General features: G+C 38.3%; 1 protein-coding gene across 6 annotated transcripts in view; it reads left to right on the top strand.

Moving 5' to 3' along the window:
* Nucleotides 1-24,889, top strand: part of LOC121518574 (HMG box transcription factor BBX) — a 56,737-nt gene extending 31,848 nt beyond the window's left edge. For 4 of the 6 annotated variants that reach the window (XM_041800948.1, XM_041800947.1, XM_041800951.1 and 1 more), the window contains 9 exons: nt 3,329-3,409; nt 5,696-5,761; nt 6,464-7,313; nt 8,201-8,333; nt 10,318-10,469; nt 10,642-10,731; nt 13,376-13,573; nt 14,050-14,242; nt 15,596-17,182. In XM_041800948.1, the coding sequence (XP_041656882.1) occupies nt 3,329-3,409; nt 5,696-5,761; nt 6,464-7,313; nt 8,201-8,333; nt 10,318-10,469; nt 10,642-10,731; nt 13,376-13,573; nt 14,050-14,242; nt 15,596-15,674 (1,842 nt within the window). In that variant the 3' untranslated portion in view covers nt 15,675-17,182. Of the gene's footprint in view, nt 1-3,328; nt 3,410-5,695; nt 5,762-6,463; nt 7,314-8,200; nt 8,334-10,317; nt 10,470-10,641; nt 10,732-13,375; nt 13,574-14,049; nt 14,243-15,595; nt 17,183-19,266 lie in introns of those variants that run through there. The other 2 variants (XR_005992661.1, XM_041800950.1) reach the window with 2 other exon arrangements.
* Nucleotides 24,890-26,066: the final 1,177 nt, after the last annotated feature.

Genomic DNA, 26,066 nt, shown 5'->3' on the forward strand with positions numbered 1-26,066 from the left:
TAACAAACTGTTTTCTTTGTGAGAGATATGAGTGAAACCAGGAGAGAGCTGTACCAGTGATGCCAAGATGGTGAGACAGGCGGTCAAGGAGGATGGTGTGGGATATTGTGTCGAAGGCAGCGTTTAGGTCAAGGATAATGAGGAGGCTGATGTGTCCAGAATCTGCAGCTGTGAGGAGGTCATTGGTTATTTTGATAAGGGCGGTCTCAGTGCTGTAGTGTGTGCGAAATCCTGATTGAAATCCTATCTATCTATCTGTCTATCTGTCTATCTATCTATCTATCATTTTTGGTCAACAATGGAATAACGAGAGTTTCTCCCATTTTTTGAGTCTGATTTCAACCAGGAAATGGATCTGCCAGAAAATACACTGACCCCGATGGAGTTTGCGGTTTGAAAACCCATACTTGTTTACATACAAACAAAGTGAAAATCAAGCTGTGTCACAGCCTTTTTTGATAAAAGGAAACCAGGAGCAGAACCAGACTGAGCTGCCGTCTCCTGAGACTCATTTGGGATTAAAAATGGGTTGGGGGTTAAAAGCAGAGGGACAAGAGGGGGGATGCAGAAAGGCAAAAGAGGAAGATGCTGAAAAAGAGAAGAGGAAGAGGAAGAGTGATAGAAAACAGGCAGAGCAACAACAATGAATACGATGGATTCATGGCTGTCATGGCCATAGATTAATTTCCCTTTGGCTATAGAGTCAGCAGTGATGGTCACTATATGTAAAGAATTAGCATAGCAGCTATGGTGGATGTTTGAACACTGTGATATTTAACATCAGCAGCTAAGACAATGATGGAGAGGGCTGATATTAGTTATTGTAGTTGTTAAGGCTGAGCTGCTCTTAGAGTCACTTTAACGTTTATACAGTGTTACTCAACCCTGCTCAACCAAAGAGCCAAATTGTTGAAAAATACATTTGCAAGAGCCACAATCTAAGTGGTGAAAAGTGGCAATTAAAATAAGTTAAAGGTGGCAAAAATGATTAAAAAAAAGCAGCAAACACTGGGAGGAGAGTGGCAAAAATGGGTGGGAAGTTACCAAATACTGAGTTAAAAGTGGTGAAAATGTTGCCAAAAAGAGTGAAAACTGATCAAAATGGGCAAAAAGGCACAAAAATTGCAAAAAGAAGGATAAAAGTGTCAAAAAGGGGAGAAAAGTGACAAAAGGAAGTGGCAAAAATGGGCTTGAAGTCACATACACTGGGAGAAAAGTGGCAAAAAAGGGCAGAAAGTGGCAAACATGGATGAAAAGTGGCAAAAAAATGAGTTACAGGTGGCAAAAATGGTCCACAAGTGGCTAAAATGTGCAGAAAAATGAGTGAAAAGTGACTAAAATGGGCAAAATTCAGAAAAAAGTGAGAGAAATTGGCAAAAAGGATAAAAGAGTGGCAAAATGGGAAATTAGTGGCATTTAATGGAATTAAAGTGGAAAAAAAAATGCAAATAAGGGCAATGGAAGTATGCAGACAAAAATAGAGGTTGACAATTAAAGCCTACTGTGTAAGTGTTGGAAACAAGCTGATTAATGTTACTTGCAATGGATGATTGAGGAAAATTTTCCTTCTTAAGGTTTTCTGGGGGAATAATATTTCAAACTAAGACACAAAAGAGCCACAAACCATCATAAAAGAGCCACAGGTGGCTCTAGAGCCACATGTTGAGTATCACTGATTTATAACAACAAGAGTAGATGTAAAAGAGGATGCTGATCGATAAAGCAGTTGTAACGTGTGAATCCACAGCAGTCGGCCATAGATTATCTGTCTTACCTGGGTAGATAACAGTAATAGTCTACAGCCTTATAAACTGAAGGGTTTTTTCAGTTGGTTACATAATTTAATTTCATGGGAACATTTTTGATAGACCAAGTACTTAGACACCAGTACTATCTGGTTAACACCCATGTTTAATTCAAATGAAGATATTTTACCATTTAAGTGTTTTTTTGTTGATGTTTTGCCTCTGTGTATTAACATTAATAGTAATATGTTTATATAGCACCTTTCAAGAACAGCAAAGTCACAAAGTTCTTTACAAAGAGATAAAAGAAACACAGGCAATGATGCAAAGGTACAATGAAAGAGTACACAGTACACAAAAACAGATTAAGTGAAGGCCAGACCAAACAAGTAGGTGTTAAGTTGCTTTTAAAGGAATCACCAGTGTCTGCTTATCTTAAAGCCAGTGGAAGTGAGTCCCAAAGAGTTGGAGCAATGACCTTAAACGCACAGCCCCCTTTGGTTTTCAGTCTGGAGTGTGAACAACCAACAGACCCTGATCTGAGGATCGAGGAGTCCTGCTGAGATTGTAAGGTTGCAAAAGTCTAGACAGGTATACTGGTGCTTGACCATGCAGGGCTTTAAAAGTCAACATAAGAATCTCGAAATGTATTCTGAAAAGTATGAGAAGCCAGTGGAGAGAATATATAGAAGGTGTAATGTGTGACCTTTTTGAAGACTTGGTAAGTAGTCTGGCTAATTGTTTTTGGGTTGGATTTAACAGCTGCAGATGGTTAAAGCAAAAGGATACTCTTAAAACTACATCTTCTTTCCTCCTTTTCTGAATTTAATTGATTGATTGATTGATTGATAATACTTTATTGTCAGATGCAAGATCTGAAATTTATTTTGCATTAAAACAGCAGCTCCGTCATGATCTTCTGGGGGCTGGATAAGAAGCTGTTCCCGGGTTGCCAGTTGATGATCAGTGGTCTAGAGACGAGGAGTGGCTAAAGAAACACCCAGATTACGAAGAACAGGTTTTACGCAAGTGGATAGGGTACCAAGTTTTTCTAGTATACCTGGCACTAAGTCATCTGGGGCTGACACGAGGACCTCCGTTTTTTCAGCATTTAGCTCAAGAAAATGATCTGCCATCCAGTCTTTTATGGCACTCAGACAGTGGAGTAGTACTGAGTCTTTAGAGTAGTTTTGAGATGTAAAAGATATTATTGTGACTTCGAACTCTTTTTGAATTTAAGTTTGATTTAAAATTGAATAGTGGCCCCAAGAATAAAAACCAAGTTAACCAGTGAGATATTGAAAGACTTTTAACCCTGCCAGTGAACTTAATGAAAATGTCTTTGGTATATGGGAAGAGGCCAGAGTACCTAGAGGGAACACATGCATGCACAGGTAGAATATGTAACTCCACAGAGGAAGGAAGGACCCGTCAGACCGGGATTGGAACCCGGAACCTTCTAGCTGTGAGGCGACAGTGCGAACCCCTGCAACACTGTTCAGACAATGTTTTTTATTTTATCATTGATTAATGCACAGCAGAACTCGGCTCTTTTGTTTCTTAAATCCTGTTTCACTGATCAGATGGTGTCTGGAGCGATACCCAACAGAGCGGCCGACGTCACTGAGAGCTCTGTCAAGTCTGCTCTGTCCCCGCCTGCTGAGGTAGGACTGGGTTTCACTGATGTGACATGTACTAATAACTTATTTATACTTCTGTTTCCAGAATACAGTCTGTGGAGATAAGACTGAGATTGAAAGCTAAACAGCAGATTCATTCTGAAACTCTGACCATGATCTGCTCTCATAAGGATAGGAGTGCAGTAGGGCTGGGTGATATGGACCAGAAATCATTCCTGGATATTGTTTAGCTGAAATACGGTGCAGATGTATATCTGGATAGTTTTTCTGTTAGGAAACATTAAAGTGTTGTCACATTATCAGAATAGTAAACTTTGATAGGATTATTTTAAAAGCCAGACTATACTGAGACCTGTTTGATTCCATGCTGGACAGATTTTTTTAATCTGAAGTGAACAAAAATATTGGTGACAATTACATATACTGAGGTTGTTGAGTTTTCTGTGCTCTATTTAGCTAACATCCACTGATTGTAAATTTCACTCAGGTGTGCAGGAGCCAGAAGAAAAGGAAGTTCAGGGAGATAAAATGAGATGCCAGGCCGCACATTCAAATTCTGAACACACAGGAATTTGTTCAATATAGACCTCAAAAGTTCAGAAACAATGTAATCTTTAGTTATGTTTTTAACCAGAAGAGACAGAGAGCGAAGCGCTTTCCCTTGCTCTTGATCAGTTTAAATACTGCCTATATATTTGTGCAGGAGTTTGTCTGCAATTTTTATAATTAGAAAAACAAAAATGCAGAAAGAGAGCAGCTGTCCTACTTGAGTCACATCAAGGTCAAACTATTTCTATTTTTATTATAAAGTGTGGGTTGTCAGATTAAAATCAGCGTATCAAAGGAGGCATGAAACTGTAGGGGTGTAACGGTACGGAAAATTTCGGTTTGGTACGTACTCCGGTTTTGAAGTCACGGTTCAGTACGTTTTTGGTACGGTGATTCAAGTGAATGAATAATAGAGTTTTTTTTCATTTGATTATATTAAAATAAATAGGCTGAATAAATTACATGTAAATTAATAATAATGCAGCAGCCTCCTTCCAATAGGTCTTCAATGAATGAAACTATTAATAAATACATACATTTTTGAATAACTAGGTTATTTTAATTGCTATATTGACATATTTATACACATTCTTTAAACACTAAAATTTCCCAGCCAACCTGAATGGATCATCACACAAGTTAGCTTGTTAAGTATTATAATTAGAGTCTATTCTGCTGATTTGAACACGCACTTCAGCGCTGGATTACTTTTTTAACCAATGGGACCTTTGACAAAGTTTTGGAGAACTTTTCACAGCCCATCTTGGAAGATAAAGGGGTTACAGCTGTGTGAAATCTGTGGGGCTGAAATCACGTCTGTAGTGTATTTAATGCTATTTTGACATCTGCCGCTGTTTTGATATCACGTTCAACGTGCGGACACTTGCGACCTCGCGGATGCGTCAAGCATGAAACAGGCTTAAACAGGACACTTTTATCTGGGAATATTCAGGCTGTTGCTGTCGTTTGCTGTGGTTGTGTGGTTGCCAGGACAGTGTGACAGTGAGTTGTTCTCTGGTTTTCTGTCTGTGTATGAGCTTCATTCAACACGTATCCGTTCAGTACACGTCTGTACCGTACTGAGAGGCCTGTACCGAACGGATACGGTACGAATACACGTACCTTTACACCCCTATGAAACAGCAAACTGTTTATCCATAGAGCCTGTATGAGACACCACTCAGACTTCTTCAGCCATGGGTAGTTACTGAGGGGAGAGACTCAAAAGGTCTTGGGCGGTTATGTTGAGATAAAAAATGCAAACGTCACCAGCAAAGAAAGGCAAGGGGCGTGCTATGCAGTAGTTTGTTTGAAACATGTTCACACAGCCGAGAGAGGAGCTGATATGCTAGCTGTTAGCAACTGCCATTACAGCTAGCTTGTTAAGGATGTAGAGCTGAGTAGAAACTATTAACAGGCGTATGGGAGGAATTTCAAAGTTAAAGTCTAGCTTAAGATCTGTATTTTGACTTATTGTCTGTCTGATTGGTAATTAGTCAACCAATAGATGTATCGATGACCATCGATGGATTGTTTGACCCCTAGTTTGTAGCGGGGTGTATTGAGAGTAAACTTTGTGGCATGTAAAAATCTGGCTTGGACTCAGCATATCCTGCAAACTTCTAAATCTTGACTTTGTAACGGACCCTCTAGTTTCTCTGAGACTGCACTGATATAACTTGTCTGCTCTCTCATATAAATAGTATTATCTTCAGCGGTCTAAACAGCGTGATTATAGCAGATTTCACTCTCTCTTTACAGATTTCTACGTCGTTAGCACCTGAAGGGAAACCATGCAGACAGTCAGCTCTCTTCCAACTGGCTGAGGTAAGAAAGTTTACAATAATATAAGCTTCATCTTAGGATCATTCAGACATTTGGCTGAGATAATCCTGACTGTACCAGCAGAAGGACTGTCTCGGTTTCTTTGGGAGGGGCTTGTGTGGGGCTTGATGTTTTTTCAAAATTAATACGTCTTTAATCTACCAAATATTTAGTGTTTGCTATAATATAGAATGTTTATTGCTTGTTTGTTGAAAAATACATAAAATAAAGCACTTAAAAATAATCACATATTGAATCACAATATTGGGAAAGAAATTGCATTTGGATTATTTAATCAAATTGTAGTTCAAACCAGAGGTAAGCTGTAGAGGTGGGCAGAGCTGAGCAGGACTTCGCTGTTATGGGGGAATGGAGGTATGTTTTATAGTGGGAGGTTTCATGACAGAACCATCAGCTGACAGCAGAGAATAATAGCAAACTATCACAGGTAAACATGAATGTGATAAAGCAACAAAAGGGCAGCTTCCTGTAGCCGTTCATGCTTCCTAATGTTCAGTCTTCAACATAACATCAAGCATTTTCATGGAATAAATGAACACTTTATGTCTGTCCCCGGGTCATCCTGTTGTATATTTAATGAAAATTACCAATAATAATCTGGGCATCCCATACTGAGAGGTTTAATTGTTGGCATTTTGTATTCATCTGTTTAACACTGAGTTTTTTTAATGCTGTGTTTTAAAGATGTGCTTGGCATCTGAAGCTGGAAAGATGGACTCGGTCGTATCTCAGCCAGAGGACAGCTCCTCTTCAGGTTCTCTTCAGCAAACTGAAGCCCAGCCTGAGATCAAGGAGGAGACGGCTGACACTGATGACTGTCCTCCCTCCTCCCCCACTGCAGCCCCCTCTCCTCTGCTCTCCCTGTCTACCTCCACTGATGCCATTCCCTCACAACTCAGCAGCCAAAACGCTCGTGTCAAAAACAAGAGTAAGAAAAGAGAGAAGTCCGTTGATGAAGGCGAGTCTTCCTGCTCAGCAAAGAAGATCTTCAAGAAGTGTCACAATGCAGGATCAAACACGGACAGCGTCTTCAGCACCATTGAGGCCGTGGCCAAAGGAGTCTGGAAGGACTCAGAGGAGAAGCCCAAGAAGAAGATCCAGACCAGTCCAAATGGAGGGAACACTGGTGTGTTCAGAAAGAAGAGCAAGCCCAAAGTAAAGAGCTGGGTCAAAGACAAAGAAGAGGAGATGGAGGAGGAGACGGAGGATGACAGAGAGCGGGACAACGCCTTTGAAGCAGAGGTGAAGGAAGAGACGACTGATGTTAGTACCAAGGCAGAATCAGAAGAAGCAACTCTGGGAAGCACAGACCTTCAGGGAAGCATGGCCGAACCCCAGCACTCCCCCGGCAGCCCTTCACATGCCAAGCTCAAAGAGGAGGACAAGGGGAAAGAGAGGACCAGCGAAGGGACCTGTGAGTCCAACACAGAGAGCCGCGGGTCCAGGAAGTCAGAGCGGAGCTGTAAAGGAGCTCTGTATAAAACCCTGGTCTCTGAGGGGATGCTGACTTCACTGAGAGCCAACATCGACAGAGGTATCCTTTTGATTTACTCTGTTATAGAGCTCTGCAGTTTGGCTCTAGAAGTTAAAATCCAGTTTATTTTGTCCAAAATGAATTTGATTTTTAGCCATAATAACATAATGTAGACTCAACATCACTCACCTTGGAGCTAAACAATGGTATAGACCAGCAGTCATCAACTGGCGGTCTGGGGGCCTCATAACGGCACCCACAATTTCCCATCTGACCCCCTGAAGATCATTAAATTCAGAAAATGGGTGGACAAAAATATTTTTGCATTTTTAACATTTTATTAATTCTTATAAAAACGACTAATCAAAGAAGAAGCACACAGGTATAGTCAGAGTTCTGACCTTAACCTCAGAATCTGAAGAAAAAAAAGCTGTATGTCAAACATTTCTTCAGTGGTCCTTATCTTTTCAATAGAACCAGCTGTAGGCTGTCGAAGATGACTACTCCCATTGTATACACTATATATAAACAAACTATAATTTGATAACGTCACTCCACCTGTTAAAACACTGCAAAAGTGACAAATAATGGAAAAATGTCATCTATGTTTTGAAAGTTTGATGGATTGTGGATGCGTCGGTCCGTCACTCCCAGTAAAACATTACGTAGACAATCTCACAACTGCCTTTTTCTCTGTTTCCAGTCTGGGTTTTTCTGCACTGAATCAAATGTTTTATAGTCACACATATTTAGATTTCTTGGTTCATGAGTTAAAAATATTGATTGGAGAATTTTATCAATAAAAGATTTGATTGGGAGCCTTTTCTTTAGGAACCAGAGGCTGTAAAAAGTGGGATGTCACTGTTGAGTTCTGTAAAAACAGGAGGCTTTGTGTCCGTACATCTACATAATTGATTCACTGTGAATGTTTTCCTGTTTGTCTGCAGGTAAAAGAGGGGCGTTCCGTGCGTCTGACCACGATGCAAACTGGAGTGATGACAGCTGGACAACTTCTCAGATGGGACCCAATAACCCCAAGAAGCTGAAAAAGTCGAAGTCCAAAGACGAATCATCACAGGGGTGAGTCCTGTCTTTCTGCTGTCACTTTGTTTTGTGGTTCTGACTCTGAAAAACATCAACATAATGGATGTAACGACAGAGAACTGCATCTATATGAATTACGGAAAGACATTGTCATTTGTTTATATTTCTTTGTTTTGCAGTCCTGACTTTTAATATTTACAAATTTTTACATGAATCTTTATGAAATAACGAAAGGGGGTGACATAGCTATGTCTCTTTCTGTCTAAACTGTGATTTGAAAATAGAGGAAGTTATTTCAAATAAATGCAGTGAGTTATTTTAGGCTTCAATACGAGAAAATTAAAGTTGACCTCAGCTGTTTATGCGTAAGGCAGCTGTGCTGTGTGAAGCAAATGTGATGAGCTGGACTATTTTTCAGTTTTGTCATATTGATATCAGTTGTGATGAATACCAAAGCATTTAGCTTTTTCTCCTGAATCCAGAATATATAGATTATTCCTTTTACCACTAACTTTACAATGGTTTCTCTAAAGATAGCTGATAGGAGGGCGTATTGCTCATTTGCAGGAATAGTTTTTACTACAACTTCAGTTCTTTGTGAAAGTTTTTTTAGGGAAAGCTTTTTTATTGCAGTAATAATAGATGAAGGATGTTTGCTCCATTCAGCAGCTAGGAGCCTGACTTTATATGCTGTACTTCATTATTTCAGGCTAAATCTACCCAATCGAAGTTTGTCAGTTAAAAGGGAGGAGGACTCTAAATTCTCATTGCTTGTCAAAAAAAAACTCTAAGGATTTTATGGTGTTTTTTCTCTCTATGTTGTTGACATTTTGAAAGTTCAGGTGAAATAGACTGTAGAGTGGAATTTTAAATTTTGATACAACAATAACCATGCAGGCTTTGAATTTGGAGTTTTTTTCCAAACTCTAGGCAGGCTGTCATGTCTTATACACTGAGGGGAATCTTCTTCTACCATTAAGCCCAGATCAGTGGAGGGCTGTGGTGATGGTTGTCCTTCTAGAACTCTCCCATCTCCACTCAGGATCTCAGGAGCTCAGAGTGACCATCAGGTTCTTGGTCTCCTCTCTTACTAAAGCTCTTCTCCCATGATTGCTCAGCTTTGGCTGGGCGGTCAGATCTTTGAAGAGTCCTAGTTGTGCCAAACTTCTTCCATGTGAGAATTCTGGAGGCCACTGTTCTCTTGGGAACTTTCATAGCAGCAGAAATGTTTCTGTAGCCTTCCCTGGATCTGTACCTGTCAACAATCCTGTCTCTGAGCTCTGCAACTCTGCAGCTACTTTGACCTTTGACCCTTGGTTTTTGCTCTGATATCATTGTCAGCTGTGAGATCTTCTCTAGTGAAGTGTGTCTTTCCAAACCCTGACCAATCAGTTTAATTTAGCACAGGTGGACTTGAGTAAAGGTGTAGAAACATCTCAGCAAAGATCAGAGACATGGAGGAACCTGAGTTAAAATACAGTGTTGTTGGAGAGAGTCCAAATACTAATGTCAGTGTGATATTTCTGTTCTTTCTTTTTTAAAACACTTTCAAAACCTTAAAATCTGTTTTCACTTTGTTATGATGGGGTACTGAGTTTAGATTATTAAGAATATATATATTTTTTTTTACTGTAACATCAGGCTGAAACATAAGAAAAATGAAAAAAGTGATGGTGGTTTGAAGACCCTCTGAATCTTTATCAGGATCAACATCAGTATTGGCAAAAATTGGTTAGGAAATATTGGCAAATCTGATATCAATAAAATTCAGTAATGTGCAGCACTTAATCACTCATTTGATCGCCCACAGCTGCACATTGTCCCTCTCTCTCTCCTCATGAAAGCTTTAGGTTTAAAACAAGCCGTATATTTTCCTCAAGACTTTGGTATTTTTGGCGCTATTTAGCACAAATATTATGGATAATCTATCATTTAAAGCATAAAAAAAAGTATCAAAGTATGGAAAATTTGGACATTTTAATAGATTGTGTGCTCATTTATGTGAACTTTGACTCGTCAGCCTCGGGAAACTGGAGGAGGAGTTTGAGAGGAAGTTTAACAGCCTTCCCCAGTACAGCCCGATGACGTTTGATAAGAAGGGGACAGCCGTGACCAAGAAGAAGAAGGCTGACAGCTGCCCTGTCTCAGAGGATGTCTCCAAAGCTGTTAAAGGTACAGACAAATCAAAGATTCCTCTGCATGATAAAAATAATGTTGGCTCTTTAATACTCCTCATCCCATCCATGGCCCTCTCTGCTCGTGTTGACCCATGTTATCAGAAACATTCAGACTCCATAACACAGCATTTCCATGCTCTTTTTTCTTTCCTTTTTTGCTGCATCAGGGTCATCTCCATCTCAGAAAAAGACTTCATTCCACAAGATTGTTAGGAAGCACAAACACAAAAAGGAGAAACCAGATGCAGTGGAAAAAGGTGAATCAGACTGTTCATTTCTGTGCAGATTAAAGGAGAGACATGTTCCTCTTTTCCGTTTACTTTCAGCCACTGTAACATGTTATAATTAACACTCTAAATGTTGGGTTTATGCTTCTAAATGTCTCTGCAGCTTTGATTACAGACCTGTGACCTGAAAGCCAATAAGGTTGATAAAAAATAATTCAGAAAAAGCTGTATATTGAGATTTAAAATGTATTTTTTATATCTTGTAACTTGCAGGGATTTGCCATTCAGTGCTGCAATTGAAATACTTTCCTGTTTGCTTTTTTCACTCTATGGATAAATAGTCAAATCATTCACTTCAGCAGAATAGTAGAGGACAGTAGTCCGGTGTCTTAGAATAAAAACACCCTCAACGTCAGCTTTTTCTCGTCCCCTTACTCACGACTCTCTTGATAGAAAAACATTCATTTTTGGAACAGCGCCATGCTTGTCAGTGTCACCTCTCCCTCACTGGTACAATGGTAAAGGAAAATCTGATCTGATTTTTCTTTTTAAAGGTGCAGTGTGCAATTTTTCACCTAGTAGCATGTAGCTGAACAAGCTTGTTAAGACAGTAGTATTTATAAATAGACCTACCTGAGTAATGTTTAATCATCTGAATGAATACAATTGTTTTATTTTCTAGAATAAGCCTTTTATTTATAGGGATGGTTTCCTCCATGGATGCCACCATCTCGGGTTTTTGCATCTTGTATGTTTCCACAGAACCACAGAGGGGACCAAATAAAAGATACACTTTTTTTTGTTTTATTGATTAGCACATTTACCTCCATAACTGAGCATCCTGATCTAGAATCTGACTATTAGTTATCACTAAACTTCCCAGTATTACACACTGTACCTTTAAGAAAACAATACTGGGGTCTACAGCTGCTGTTAATGCCAGGAACGGATTCACTTGGATATATTTATTTTGAATAAAGGAAAATATAATTACTGTTATGTTTTACTTGCTCTTGGTTGAAGAGGTAGAATGCTCTATAATATTTTACATCCACTTTCAGAGCGGTTTGCGGATTAATGGAAGTTAGCAAACATTATTTTCAGCACACAGTAGGCAGCACTTGGTAAAAGAATGCTTAATTTTTTTAAAGAAGTCATATCTGATGTAATACTGTGGTTAGTTTGGATGTGAAGCTCTACTAGTTAAGATTAACCTTACATCTCTGTGGTGCAGCCAAACATAGGGTTAACACCATAACTTACACATTGCTGGTGCAAAAGGCCACAGATGTATGCAAAACCTGATGGATAGCATCTAGCATAACCTAGCAACCCGTGCAGGTGAGAATCTCTTTGGCAGGAAAGTCGTTGGTGCTCCCAGTGTAAAAAGCTCCATGTATGGACACTAAAGTGTAGTTCTTATATAAAATATTGGATGTCTGGAGGAGCTGCAGGCTGTAATTCACTGCTTACAATGTTTGAACCACAGACCTGAGATATTTAGATTGGCTTCCTCCTTTTCAACACAAGCTAACTCTGTAATTATAAACTCAGAGTAAAGCATTATCAGGTTTTAAATCTGTGTTATTGAACTCTTTAATCTCTAGTTGTTTTACACAGCTGTTAAGAATAGGTGTGGTTTCATGTTAGGGCAGTTAATCGAAAATTACATTAAATCACAATGTGGCCTGCTGCTATTTTCAAATCGCGGAAGGTGCAATATTTCTTTGACCTGAAATCTGTGTCAAAATACCAGTTTAAGACTTTTTTTGCAGCAGAGATGTTATACATGACATATGCAATCATTCATGTGCAATTTTTTTAGAATAGTCTAAAAAAATCCTACCTTCTTTATTTTGTACTTCTTTCTTATGAAATATGACAATGACAAAAACTGTTCAATGCAAAAGTTCGTATCTAATTTGCAATACGAGTCAGAATTCAATATTTTTAAAGAATTGTTGAGCCCTTGTTTAAGAATAAAATAAAGTTAAGTAATAATTGCGTATCAAATCGCAATATTGGGGGAGAAAAGTCACAATTAGATTATTTTCCAAACTTGTTCAGCCCTGTTAGGGACTTGGGCCTGGATCTAAATATACTTGATCCCAGAGTCTGGTTTCCTTGGTCATTGTGAATACAAGCATACTGTACTCGGGTATCATCCCCGAGCCCCCTTTAAGATGTGGTCATGACCATGATTCATGTGTGCTAATACACACACGAGATATAAATGCAGCTGTGCCCAAGGACTCAGCACTCCACAGGTAGAGCTGTAAAGTCAATTGTATCTTCAAAAAGCATTGTATCTGTGCAGCATGGCCCCATTTCATCCTCTGAGCTGCTCCAGAGATGTTGAAGTAGGGAGAGGGTCATTGTTGACATCTCAGAAATAATGAAAGCATCCGTGGTAGCAGGGCAGGTTTCGTTGTCTGCACAGAGCTTTAACAGATGTTGATTTCAGTGGTTGCTTCTTCTTCTTGGCTGATTTGCAAATCGACTAGACACTCACTGCCACATACTGTAAAAGATTCATCCATAGGAAGTATTTATAAAGTCATAGTTTTGGTGCAACATGAGCAGACTATGTTTAAATCACAGTGATTCTAAAATTCAGAGAGGACTGCTGCCCATCTTCAGTCTCTGACATCGTTTCTGAACCTTTCCTCCACAGCAGCGTTGCAGAGCGATTCTGGCGTGCTGGATCCAGTTTCAAAAGCCAAATCATGTGCCCCCGTCGCCATAATGTGCCCAGACATGCAGGGCACCACTAGTATGGAGATGCTAGTCGGTAGCCAGAAGAGAAAGGCTAGAAAGACCAAGATTACACACTTAGTACGCACAGCTGATGGCAGTGTGTCTCCGGCTGAGGGTGAGTGATCAATCACTGATCAATCAGTTTGGCTGTGCCTGACTCATTTTGATGTTTGTTACAAAATGAATAGGGGGCTGTTTGGTTCTGCTATGATAGTTAATTTGTAGGAGCTGCACTAAGAGTGTTTATCCATACAGGAAATAAAACCAACAGTCTGACAGGTGAGAGAGAAAGAGACTCAGATGGCTGGTTTATTCATAAAAAAGCTAAAAATCCTCTTTACCACCAGTACTGATTGTTGATTTTCTTTCTATTTGTTCAAGTTTAAGTCATTTTGAAAATGTAACACAGTAGTTTTTTTTCAAAAACTTCCAGCAGATATATTTCCCTGCATAGCAGATGTGGATGTTTGATCCCATCAAATGTTTTTCCATGAAACGATTTAAAGTCTTGTTCCTAAAAAGAAAGTTTAATGTCTAAATTCAGTTTTGACCAGATGTACTTAATCGTCCTCTAATTCCTTCATTTCACAGAGGAAAAATCTCGGGACCTGACCCAGGAACAGGATACGAAGCCATTACCCCAACAGAATTTATGCAATGAAGACGGGTGCTACAGTAATCCCAGGGCAGAGGAGGAGGAGAGGAGCGTGGCACCCCAGGAGCTCCCTGCTTTCTTCAGCCTGGCGGCCCTCGCTGAGGTGGCAGCCATGGAAAACGTTCACAGGTGAGAATGCATGAGCTTTAATCTGATTTTTTGTCTAATCTTTATTACATTTTTCACATTGATTTAAGAACAACCAGTGAAAGATGTGAAATTCTGAAGAAATATATATGAAAATGAAACGTCTGCCTTTGAGTTTGTGGAGCTTTTTTCTCATCAGCTGTAGCAGGCTGTGTCTTATTCTGTAGGTTTCTGCACCAATGAAAGGTGGACAACAGCAAGAAGAGTCAAAATGTTTTTCTTTCCATTTTTAAAATGAGATAAAAGATCTAAGAGGTAGAGGTTTTCTCTGCCTCACAGGTTCTGTTTGTTAAATCTTTGTTTCATTATCCGGTGGTGTAAAAAGGTGCTGATAAAACAACATTACTATCCCGAACCAAACAAAAGACTCAAAATCAATGAGGCAAAACACAAAGTTTGTTTAATCAGACTGGATCAGTACACAAAAAAAGTCCAAAGAAGCACAGGACGAGGTTAGAAAATACAAACTGAATGAAGATCTAACTGGAAAACACAAGGAAATGTGTGTAAAGGCGGCCTTACACCTTACGACTTTCCTCCGATTTTAAAGTTGCAGAGAAAATTCCAAAGTCGGAGTAAAATCATAGGAGTCTTACTAAAGTTGCAGCTAGTTCTCGTTCTCTCAGTCGTTAGGTGTAAGGTGGTCATATGACTCCATTTTAGCTGTTTGAAGGTGTTCTTTCCTCAGTCTTGGCATTACGATAATATTAAACGTGTTGGATATTGTCTTTGGTCTTAAATCTGGTTGTATGTAAATTGTGTTTCTCAGTGACGCGACCATCATCCACAACCAATGGGAGCTGGTGTTATGCATTTGCATGATAAATCACTTAATTGCTTCAAAGTATGAATGTGAGCGTAGATCATTCTAGAGCTGCTGAATATTCGCTCAGCACTCAAGAGATTGGAAAACATTTCTGCTCAGAGCTGCAGTCAGATCTCTGCTACCACCAATGGGATTTTCAAAGTAGAAGCCCCATCAATTTGTTTTTGTCGTGGGACTACCTGTGTTGGTACTTTATTCTGAAGTGTTTCTGGGATAGTTCCTCAGTTGTTGCAGTAACATGTAAAGTTGCTTTGGTGTTTAACTTTCCTTTCATTTCTGCTCAAAGTACATGATTTAAAAATTCAATTTGCAATTTAATCAAATTCAAGTTGTTTCTGTAGATTGTACAACATTATCATCTGAGTTTAAAAAATTGGGTTCAGGCTTAAATCAGGTGATTTCCTGTAAAGTCTTGAAGTTAAGAAAGCATATGAACCCCCTCCTTTAATTTTCTTTAGATTTATAAAGTGTCTGTCTAATCTAATCTAATCCATCCTCACCTGTTTCAGAGGCCAGAGAGGGTTGGCTGACAGTCAGAAGAAAGAGCTCGCCCAGACTCCAGTCCTCATTTCTTGCGCTGATCAGTGAAACTCTGCTGCTTTTATGAGAAGCCACAACATGGACACTGGATGTGGAGCTTTACTTTCCCTGGTGGTGACCCCCTCACTAAAGGGAGACTGACGTGGAAGCCTGGATGGACTCCGGCTTCCCCCTGGTGGTGAATTTACTTGAGCTCGGGTTCATGTTGGAGAAAGAGCCCCTCTCCTCCGTGCTCCTCGCTATCTCAGTGTTTCCCCTCAAGCCTTCCTTTGGCTAAGGAAGGATGCCTTTTCTGAACTCCTCTCCCCGTAGACGCTCTGTTAGGGCCCGTGGACGAACCAAACTGTTCCCCACTGCATGGCTTCCCCTGTAGAGATGGATGTCATGGGTTCTTTGTGCCCCGTTTTAAGGTCAAGTCTTGCAACTTAAAAATAGCATTTTAGGTAAACACAACGCAGCATTGGTTTTCTAGATGAACACAGCTTTCTGTTATCTTTTTACCTCACGCACACGCCTACTGAAGAGTTCCCTCCACCTCTGCTAGAATACCTCTGTATTTAAACAGCTCTGCTCCCTCCCTCTCCTTCCAGCTTCAACCCAAAATGACTTTAACCAGGGTAAATGACTTCCACTCTCAAACTACCCGCTCTGTGTATCCCTTTGGTACACTAACGTGGTGTTCTTAAACTACTAGGAAATCATGGTCGAGTATCTGTGCGTTAAGATAATGCTACTGTAAAACCGTGTGTGGTAGCTTCATGTAATCATGTTAGGCTGAATGTGTGAGAGAAGACCTGCACATACCCATGCACCTAATCTAGATTTGGCTATAGCTCAAGGTGTGTTTGTCGTGTTAACCAGACCTAGTCGTTCCACAAAGCTTCTGTCAGGCTTCAGAACTGTTTCTTCTAAAGGGGAGGTCGTGTGAAAGTGATTTAAAAATAGCCTTAACCCTCCCACCTCCACCTGCTCTTCCCTAACTAAGCTCTCAGCCAGCTTCTCGCTCCACGCCATCATAGTCCTAAATCTGGTGTACACATTTTGGATAGTAAAATGCAGTTTTTGTCAATACTTGATCTTATTGCAGTTTGCGTAGCAGTTAGGAAGGTTAACTCTTTGTGTGCATCTTATTTACTGGAATAGGTGTATTTTTGTTTGTTTATTGTACAAACACTGCACTAATTTGTAGCCGAAGTTGCTCTTGAAGGGTGATGAAATGCTTTGTCTCCGGCAGTCACAGTGCTCTTTCAGCATAGCCCCTCATCCATCAGGTCGTTTACATGCAGATAGAAAAGTCGGATTACTGTGAGTGCGACTAAAACTGGACTTTCTAAAATTCAGGTTTGGAATCGTACTTAACGCTGGACTAACTCGTCTAGATAGTGTGGATGGAGATTAAAGACCCTGTAAAGTCAAATTCACAGTTTGTGTCTGAACACTCTAGAAGTGTTTGAATCTGGTTGCTGTAAACATGTGAACACTGAGATCTACACGTGACTGAATTCTGGATTTAGACTGTTAGAAAGTTTTTCACCTCTTTCCTGGACGGGTTTACTGTGGGCGGGGCCAATATGTGGGCTCATGATGTCACCGGCCCACAGTAGGGAATGACCCCGCCCCTCTAACACTACAATCTAAAATCACAGAGCAGTTGTTAGCTGATGTCACTGCCTTTATTGAAAGTTAACAGTCAGTTAAATGCTGTTTTTCTGTTCACTGCGAGGTAAATTTACCAAATCTATCAGCCACAGTGGTCTATGGATTGTTTAAAGCAGGGGTGTCAAACTCAGTCACAGCAGGGGCCGGATTCTGGATTCAGGACTAACGTCAGGGCCTAACAGGGTCACCTTTTTAACCAGAAACTGTCATCCTTTTTTACTGGTAATAAAATATATATATAAAAAAACTAAGCACAGATGATAAACGATGTTTATAGTTTAAAGGATAAGTTTAAAGGCTCACAATCTGAGAAAAAATAATTTATTAGTTCGAAAAGGTCAAAATATTAAATTAAAAAATAATGTTTTTTAAAGGGAAATATATCAGAAAGAAGTCAAAATCATGAGTTTAAAAAGTCAAAATACAAAATAAAATTTGGAATTATGAAATTAAAAGTCAAAATATGATGCAAATTTTTAAACTATGAGTCTAAAAGATGACACTATGGGATTATGAAGTTAAAGTTTGGAGTTGAAAATATAAGATAAAATACAAAATAATTGGTTAAAAGGGTCAGAATATCACTTAGAAATTAGAATTATGAATCTTGAAGCTTAAAATATTATATGAGAAGTCAAATTATGAGTTGAAATGCTCAAAGTATGAAATTAAAAGTTTAAATTCTAAGTTTGAGTCCTAATTGTGAGATGCTAAATTGAAAATGTGAAATTAAAACACAAATTAATTAATTCTAAATATTTTTACTCCTTACTTTTTCAGATTTTGTGACTCAACAAGGATATCTTAAATCATCAAGGATAAAGTCACATTTTTATACTTGAGGAAATCTGCAGACCTCAGACTGATGGACCAGTTAGAACAGAAATATCAAATCATCTTGGGGGCCGGATTTAACTGTTCTACAGGCCGGATTTGGCCCCCGGGCCTTGAGTTTGACACCTGTGATTTAAAGCATCATAACAGAGATTTGAGCCAAAAAACAGACTTCATCTCTTCTCTGGCACAGAGCCATCTAATCATAAGGTCAATGTTTGGATTGTAACATTTTTAAATCTGAGAGGATTGTATTTCTCCTGAGTGGGCGTGGCTTCAACTCATTCAATAGACACGCCCACACCATCCAGGAGCAGATTTTACTGCCTCATTTTTCATGATTTTGAAGCTTAATTTTATAAACTTAGAGATGTTTTATTGGACTGAAATTTGACGTGGGTCTTCATAACACAGTGACCTGTCATACAGCAATTTTGAATACAGATTTATTTCCACTTTACAGGGCCTTTAAGTTTCTGCATAAACACCTCAGATATGAAATGTAAAAATCGTTTCCTCCCTACAGCGGTCTCATTGTCATCTGCCCTCAGGTATTGCTGTTAGCTAGGGGGATAAAGTGCAGATCAGTATGAAGAGCAGGCAAATCTCCAGAGTAGAAGAGTCAGACATGCTCGAGTCAATAAATGAATGGATCTTCTCCTGATGTTTGTAGAATGGGACAAGGATAGTAGTCCAGTTTAATATCCTAACCGAGCTTAACAGTAGTTCAGCTTTACTGTGCATGTAAACGTACCCAGTGTCTTCTGTGCCCTCTGGACCTGGCTAAAGCCAGACACATAAAAAGAAAAGTCTGACAATCTAAATTTGTTCCATAAATCTGTTTTATATCACGTAACTCATAAGATGAGAAAATTGGAATAATCCAAGTGGGAGCAGGCTATGCTGCTTCCTCTCAGAGCCAATGGAGACAGAGCATTAGAAAATATTCCCCCGTTTGTTTCCTCTTGGCCTTTTGAGATTTTATTGCCAAGTAATGGTCTACTCAGAGGTCATTCTCAATCATTGTGTGTTATTTAGAAGTATTTATATTTGAATGAGACTTTTTGTTCTTTATTGGTGTTGACGTTGGTCCATATCATTCCATCTCCATACTGTATGTCTGTCTTAGCCATGCTTGTGTTTACAGTTCATCCGCTGTAGTAGTGAAGAAGAAGAAGGATGGATGCAGTCAAGCTGCTGGTTTGCCGTCTTCCTGAGGGTCGATGGAACCTGGAAGAGCTGCCTAAAGGAGGTTAACTAAGAGCTACACTTTCTCTCAAGCAATATCCCCCACCTCCTTACCCAGCAGCCTTTGCTCCTCTGTGTAGACCAATACTTAAAGAGTAACTAACCCCCAGAGTTTCAGCAGAGGGGTCTATACCCTGGACTAGAAAACAAAAACGCCTTTAGAAGATCATGGACAGGGTCATGCCCACTCCATCCTTCAGTCTGTGTTTCTTTTGCTGATTTGATTTTGAGCCATAATCATTCAAATTAGGCTGAATACAAGCTACTGGAGTGTTAACAGTATGCTCCTGTAAACGACATACACTCGTGTTATTAACTGTAATTTAACTGAAAGTACGACCTGATCCTAGAGTGTCACAGTGATGTGACTGGTAGAGCCCACTGTTTCAATAAGCCCTTGTAGAAAATGCATTTTTACCAAGCTTAAAAAAGGACAATTAGTGTTTATACAAGGTGCTGAAAGGGATTTTAGGACACAGGTTCATCAGTTTTTGTCTCTTTTTCCTCCTCGTCTGTCCCCAGTGGCGATCATCTCCCCTTCTTTCCTCTCTGTCATTCAGACATTGTTTTAAAATAATCATGTACTGTTGTCTGATCATGTGATGTAATGTTCCTGCAGGAAGTTTCCCAAACAAGTTCGACAACAATAGTGCCAAAAATAACTATCCGTATACCCCTTAAAAAGGGGAAATCATGAGTTTAAACCAGCCTTTCTCAACACCATGTGGAACCCTCTGGCATCATCAGGGGAGCCTTCAAAATGCTTTAAAATGATCAGATCATTAGCTATCAGTGTGCTCAGTGCTGATTTAATCCTGCACTGTAGAACAGAGGTTACAGTACATGATCATATCGACAAAAAGCCTTCACAGATGCTCACCTGCTTATTTTATGAAACATTTTTGATAAACAGTCAAAAAGCAACAACACATAAAGAGTAAACCTACAAAAGGTTGGGATTATCCCATCTCCTGTCCAAGTACAGTATCATTCTGTGGGAAACACTGGCTGTCCTTCTGATACACTCTTTTCCTGGTATCACGTCAACATCAGGGTGAGCAAGTTAATAGACTTTAGCCAGAAATCAGACACATTTTGATTGTTTTGGTTTATTTTGTTAAAAATATATTTACACAAAAATCTTTGTTATTCATACATTAAATTTTAAGATTTTTCATGTATGCCAGGACAGAAGTTTGCGAAACACTGGTTTCAGACTGCTTTTATAAACCTATCACATGTCTTTGAACTGTGGGCGTAACAGGAAATACCACAGCCAACACATTAGACACATCTAAATCATGAACCATTTTCACACACGGTCTTTTATATGATAAATTATATCTTCTTTATTAACAGGAGTTTTGTTATGAATATTAAAGCGTCTTCAAACACAGGCAGTAGTGCTGCTGCTGGAAACAGACACACACTCTAGAGATGTTTATTATACACATACAGTTATTACACAGCACGTTTTACTTGGAAGATAATTAAAGGGATAATACGGCTATTTTTGAATACCCCAGCCTTAATGTTGGCTGCTACCGTTGAACTTCGTGGTAGCTGTTTTTACTACAGAGAAGGTGTAATTTTATTTAATCTGATCATTATTCAAAATGTAGAAAGAAGGTCTGTGTACATTAAAAAAATCCTAATTTAACTGTTGTTTAAGGTCTTGTCATACCTTCAAACATAATTGCCCACAATTTTATTTTTAATTTTTAATATAAATCTGCAGTTTTAAATGGAATAATCCCACAAGTGTAATGCATTTCTCACAAATTAAATAACTTATACATTTGTGGGATTAATATCATTTTATGGGGAGGTAAAATGTCCAACTTTTAGAAATTGTAATAATTTCCCACAGATGTAGTATTAACCCAGTGGGTTTAAGTCGGTTAAAGCTCACATCAAAAAATGTAGTCATAGCAACTTTTTGTTCGCCATGAAACAGGAAGTAGTCATTTCAGAGTCTTGTAACACAGGAAGAGCTGTTAATCTCTGAGGAAACTACAAATAAGTAATCATTGTTCACCCTGCCAGGTTTGTTATTTCATTACAACTGAAGATCCACTGAAAATGAGTTTTTAGTCATAGGAAGTTTGTACCCTAAATGTTTAAGACTCTGTAACTTGCCTTGATAGGGTTAAATATTAAACTTTGACTAGCTAGCACAGCCTTTTCCTGTGAGTTATGTCCAAATGTGAAAAAAGTTTACTTTGTCAGCTCTCTGTGACCCCTAAAATCACTTATAAGTGGGTCAGATGAACCCCCTGTGTGGGTTTAATTTAAGAAGAACCCATTGGATTTTGCAGAATATATCCAAATTAATATCAGTCTTCTCTTTCTTTTATTCAAAAATTTTTCACTACAACTTATAGCTCTATGAGTGTTTTAAAGAACGACTTCCTGTTTCAAGACAATCAAAAAAATTAGCAATGACCATGTGTTCTGGTGTGAAGTGACCTTAACTTAAATGAGCCAATTGGCAGGTTAAAAAAAAAAACGCTGTAACAAACATCGACTACAACTCTGTTTTCTCATGTTCACATCATATTTATGGAAAGTTAATGTGGTTTAATGAGAGGGTGATTTCATCTCCTCACAAACGTAATGAATCCCTGCAAACATAATAGTTCCTACATTTGCAGTGTGTTACCGCTGTTATGTCTGTGGGAGTTTATTCTGTTTAAGAGATTATTGCATTAAAAGCTGCAGATCTGGATTCTGTTTGTGGGCAGTTATGACGTTTGCTGGTTTTACAGGTCTTTTGGATATAATTCACGGTGGATTATGGGATGGTTAGTTCTTTCAATCATGTAAAAAACATGCATCTTTGCCTTTTTGGCCATTTTTTAATCTATCTTGGAACCTGTAGAGGGCAGTCAGTATGATATTTCTAAAAATATGATAAATTTAAAACATTAAATCTCTCATGTTGAGACTTGGACCCTGACTGATTATCAACTCTACTAAATACTCAAAAACAAAGATTTTCAGCCAAAAAAAAAGCACTCTGGGGTTTTAGTTGCTCTTTAAATCGTCACATCTTAAGTTTAACCACATTTCTTCCTTTTATAGATCTTTGTTTCTCTCTGAAGTGTGTAAGCTCTTTAAAGTAGGTCCTTCTAACCGTTATCGGTCCTTTTAATCCAATGTTGTTTTTCTGAGGTCAAGATTACAGGATGTTGTCAAAGAGATCATGTTCCTAGATGATGCATGTTAAATAGACACTGAGATTCATGCAGCATCTCCACACACGGGCCTGTCTCTTCACATTTGGAGCTGTGGGTGTGACTGCGACTGCTTCGTGTTTTTGATATGTTCAGAGTGATTTTTGACACTTCCTGACAGGACAAACTAAAAGAAGTGGGTCTCAGAGGACTAGTTTATCTTAACATAGTATTTTCCTAAATTAATGCATTGTTACATCGTAATGGTGTTTTGCTTAAGTAAGCCCTTGTGTGCAAATGGTAGAAGTATGCAAAAATTGTGATTTCTATGGAGCTATTATGGTTGCAAAACTATATGCAAATGTGTAAATAGATCCTTGATGCATACACAGATCCACAGACAAAGCTCATAGCGATTTTAATTTGTGTTGCCAGCAGCTTCACTGCACATAGCATGCTGGGATACCTAGCCATGAGCTAAAGGCTAGGCACCTCTTTAACAGCTTTTCTCCCTCATTTTGTCTTACACATGCATCTAAAGGATGTGGGGACATATTATGTCTTACAAAGGTCTTGTGTGATGCTGGTTTGATTTAAACAGCTCCCCAGTTTAAGACAGCAGAGTGACCAGTAGAAAAAGTTTGCAAAAGTCACATTGATAATCATGCTGTCTTTTGTAATTTTTTTTTTTTTTTGGCTTTAAGGGCAAATACTTGTAGGTCATTGTTTTTACACATTTGCAAGTAGCTTTGCAACAGTAATCACTCTGAACCTTCATCTCTAATTTGTCTTTAAAATTTAACAAATGAATGACAACGTTTCCCTAACAGTTTAAAGAAGAATGCTTTATAGTAATCCTAATAATAATAATGTCTATTTTTGTTTATGAGAGAAAATTACATCACGGTTCTTCCACTGGTGGACATCAGTGTCATTCTTTGCAAAGACAAAGAAATTGTCTTCCCCCCCAAAAAAGAGATATATTTGCTCAGAGCAAGTGAGTTTATTGACTTTTGCCAAAGAAAAGGGATAGGTATATTCAAAAAGAGAACATCTTTTTTCTTTCTGATAGAGTAAGCGTAGCAGTTGCACTGCATTTTTTTAGGTGTGTAAATCTTCAGGTAACAATATCAGCACAATTCATCCTGTGTCTCTGCAAGGACTCCCTCAGTATTTGAACCCAGAGTTGGACGTGCAACAAAAGGGCGCCACTAAATGCCTCTTTTAATACACAGTATTTGCACCTTATGACCCAAACCAAAATAATCATGGTATTTGAAGAAAATGTATAATTTTTAACCCTCTCTATAAAAGAATATGCATTTTAACTATATCTAGGAGAATTGAGTCAATAAGAAACCACACTTCTACCAAACAGCCATAATATTGTCATTCCCCTTGTCCTCACTTTTCTATCTAGAAAAAGCTTCTATAAAGTTGAAATTCCTATATTAGCTACCAAAATGACTATAATACCCTATTGTGCTAGTACTGTCTTCTTGAATGTAATCATTTTGTACCTGTATTTTTCTAATTCAGTCTTGATTGTACTGTATGTATGCTATGATGACGTACTGTTCCTTAGGTGCATAGTTCGTTACGACCAACACGATAGCTGCTGCGCTGCGAACTCGATGGAAATTTGTGATTTGAGGTCCAAATGACTCGTACCTTGTGAGCATCCATGAGACTGATAAGTGAGAGATGATTCTTGCATTTTGAATGGTAGGAAAATAGCTTTTCCTGGTTTGCTACTTCTCTTTCCTTTTTGGTAAAAGTGAACGTGTGTTCAGGACAGTTTATAAAACAGGGACACTCCTGCAATCACAAACATTGAATGCTTGAGTTTCAACTTATTTATTACTGTTCCTTTTTATAGGTTTAGCTGAATAAAAACAATAAAATATACTGAAACTGAATATGCATCCATTTATACATGAACATGTATAAGGTTATCTACCCTTTACTGGAATGTAGATGATTGCTTTTTTGTGAAAAGGGGTTATTTCCAGATCTTTGAAGTCTCTTTCCTCTGATAGTTTGTACTACGTGTTAAAACTTATTTATGTCACTAGTACTCATCATGACTGATTTGTTTTATGATTGTTGCAGCCCACTTGTATAATGCAGCCTTGCCTTACTGGAACCCCTGCTTTGTGAGGGATCCCTCAGTCACCCGTGCACCCTTTGTACCCCACCTCACCCCACCCCAGCCCCACCCCGCCCCGCCCCAATCACAACTTTTATGTCATAACACTGTTTGCTGATGCAACTATTATTCCTTTTACAATTTCTGCTGACGCAACTATTACTTCTTGAACACCTATTAAAATAGCATCTACTCCATCTGTGTGAAAAGGTTTGCTTTGTGTTCATTTATTTAACGCAGCGATAGTCTGACTGAGCAGTACATGGACAGGACAGGGGTCATGATGTCCCCATGGGGGGGATTTAATTTCAGTTCAACTGTTTAAAGCAGTTTATGTTTATGTTTATGATTTATAAAAGCTTTGTTTAGTCATAAAAATGAGAAAAAGTAAATAGTTAAAATGATATGATAAAAAGTCAGGAACGTAGGAGAAAGTTGTGTTTTCTCTATATTTTAAATTTTGCAACTCACACTAAAAGTTATGGCTCTGACCGTTATTTCATATTTTAACCTTCACATCTCATAACTGACTTTTTCTCTCATATCTTTTAGATTCATAATTTTACATTTAAATCCTATTTGACCTTTTGAAGTCATGATTCTGACTTTTATCTCTTTTTTTACCTTTAAAACTCATAATTTTTAATGTCATTTCATATTTTGACTTATAAACATCATAAATTTGAAATTAAATCTCATATTTTGACATTTTAAACTCACAATTTTGATGTTTATCTCACATTTTGCTTGTTAAATATCATGATTTTAAATTTTTTTTTCTTAGTTTTGCTGACCATTTCAACTCCTAACTTTCATTTTTGTCCAATTTTTTAACCTTGCATGATTGACATTTGACATTTTAAACTCACAATTTTGATGTTTGTCTCACATTTTGCTTGCTAAATATCCTGATTTTAATTTTTTTTTCTTAGTTTTGCTGACCATTTCAACTCCTAACTTTCATTTTTGTCCAATTTTTTAACCTTTAAAATGCATGATTTTGAATTTTATTTCATATTTTAACTTTTAAAACTTGTGATTTTGATGTTTATCCCACATTTTGATTGTTAAATATCATGCTTTTTAATTTATCTCAGTTTTGATGACCATTTCAACTCCTAACTTACACTTTTATCTCAGATTTTGACTGTTAGAATTGTGGTTTCAGTATTCTATCTCATATTTTGTCTTTTAAAAACATTATTTTGACTTTAAATCTGTTTTTACCTTTAAAACTTAAACTCTTTATTTCGGATTTTTAGTTTTTAACTTATCATGTTGACCTTTTAATCTTAAAATCATTTAGGTTAAATATTGACCCTGTTAGGCCCTCAGGTTAGACCCAAATTCAGAATCCGGCCCCTGCTGTGACTG

This window comes from Cheilinus undulatus, linkage group 12 (assembly GCF_018320785.1).
Source record: "Cheilinus undulatus linkage group 12, ASM1832078v1, whole genome shotgun sequence".
Taxonomy (NCBI): domain Eukaryota; kingdom Metazoa; phylum Chordata; class Actinopteri; order Labriformes; family Labridae; genus Cheilinus; species Cheilinus undulatus.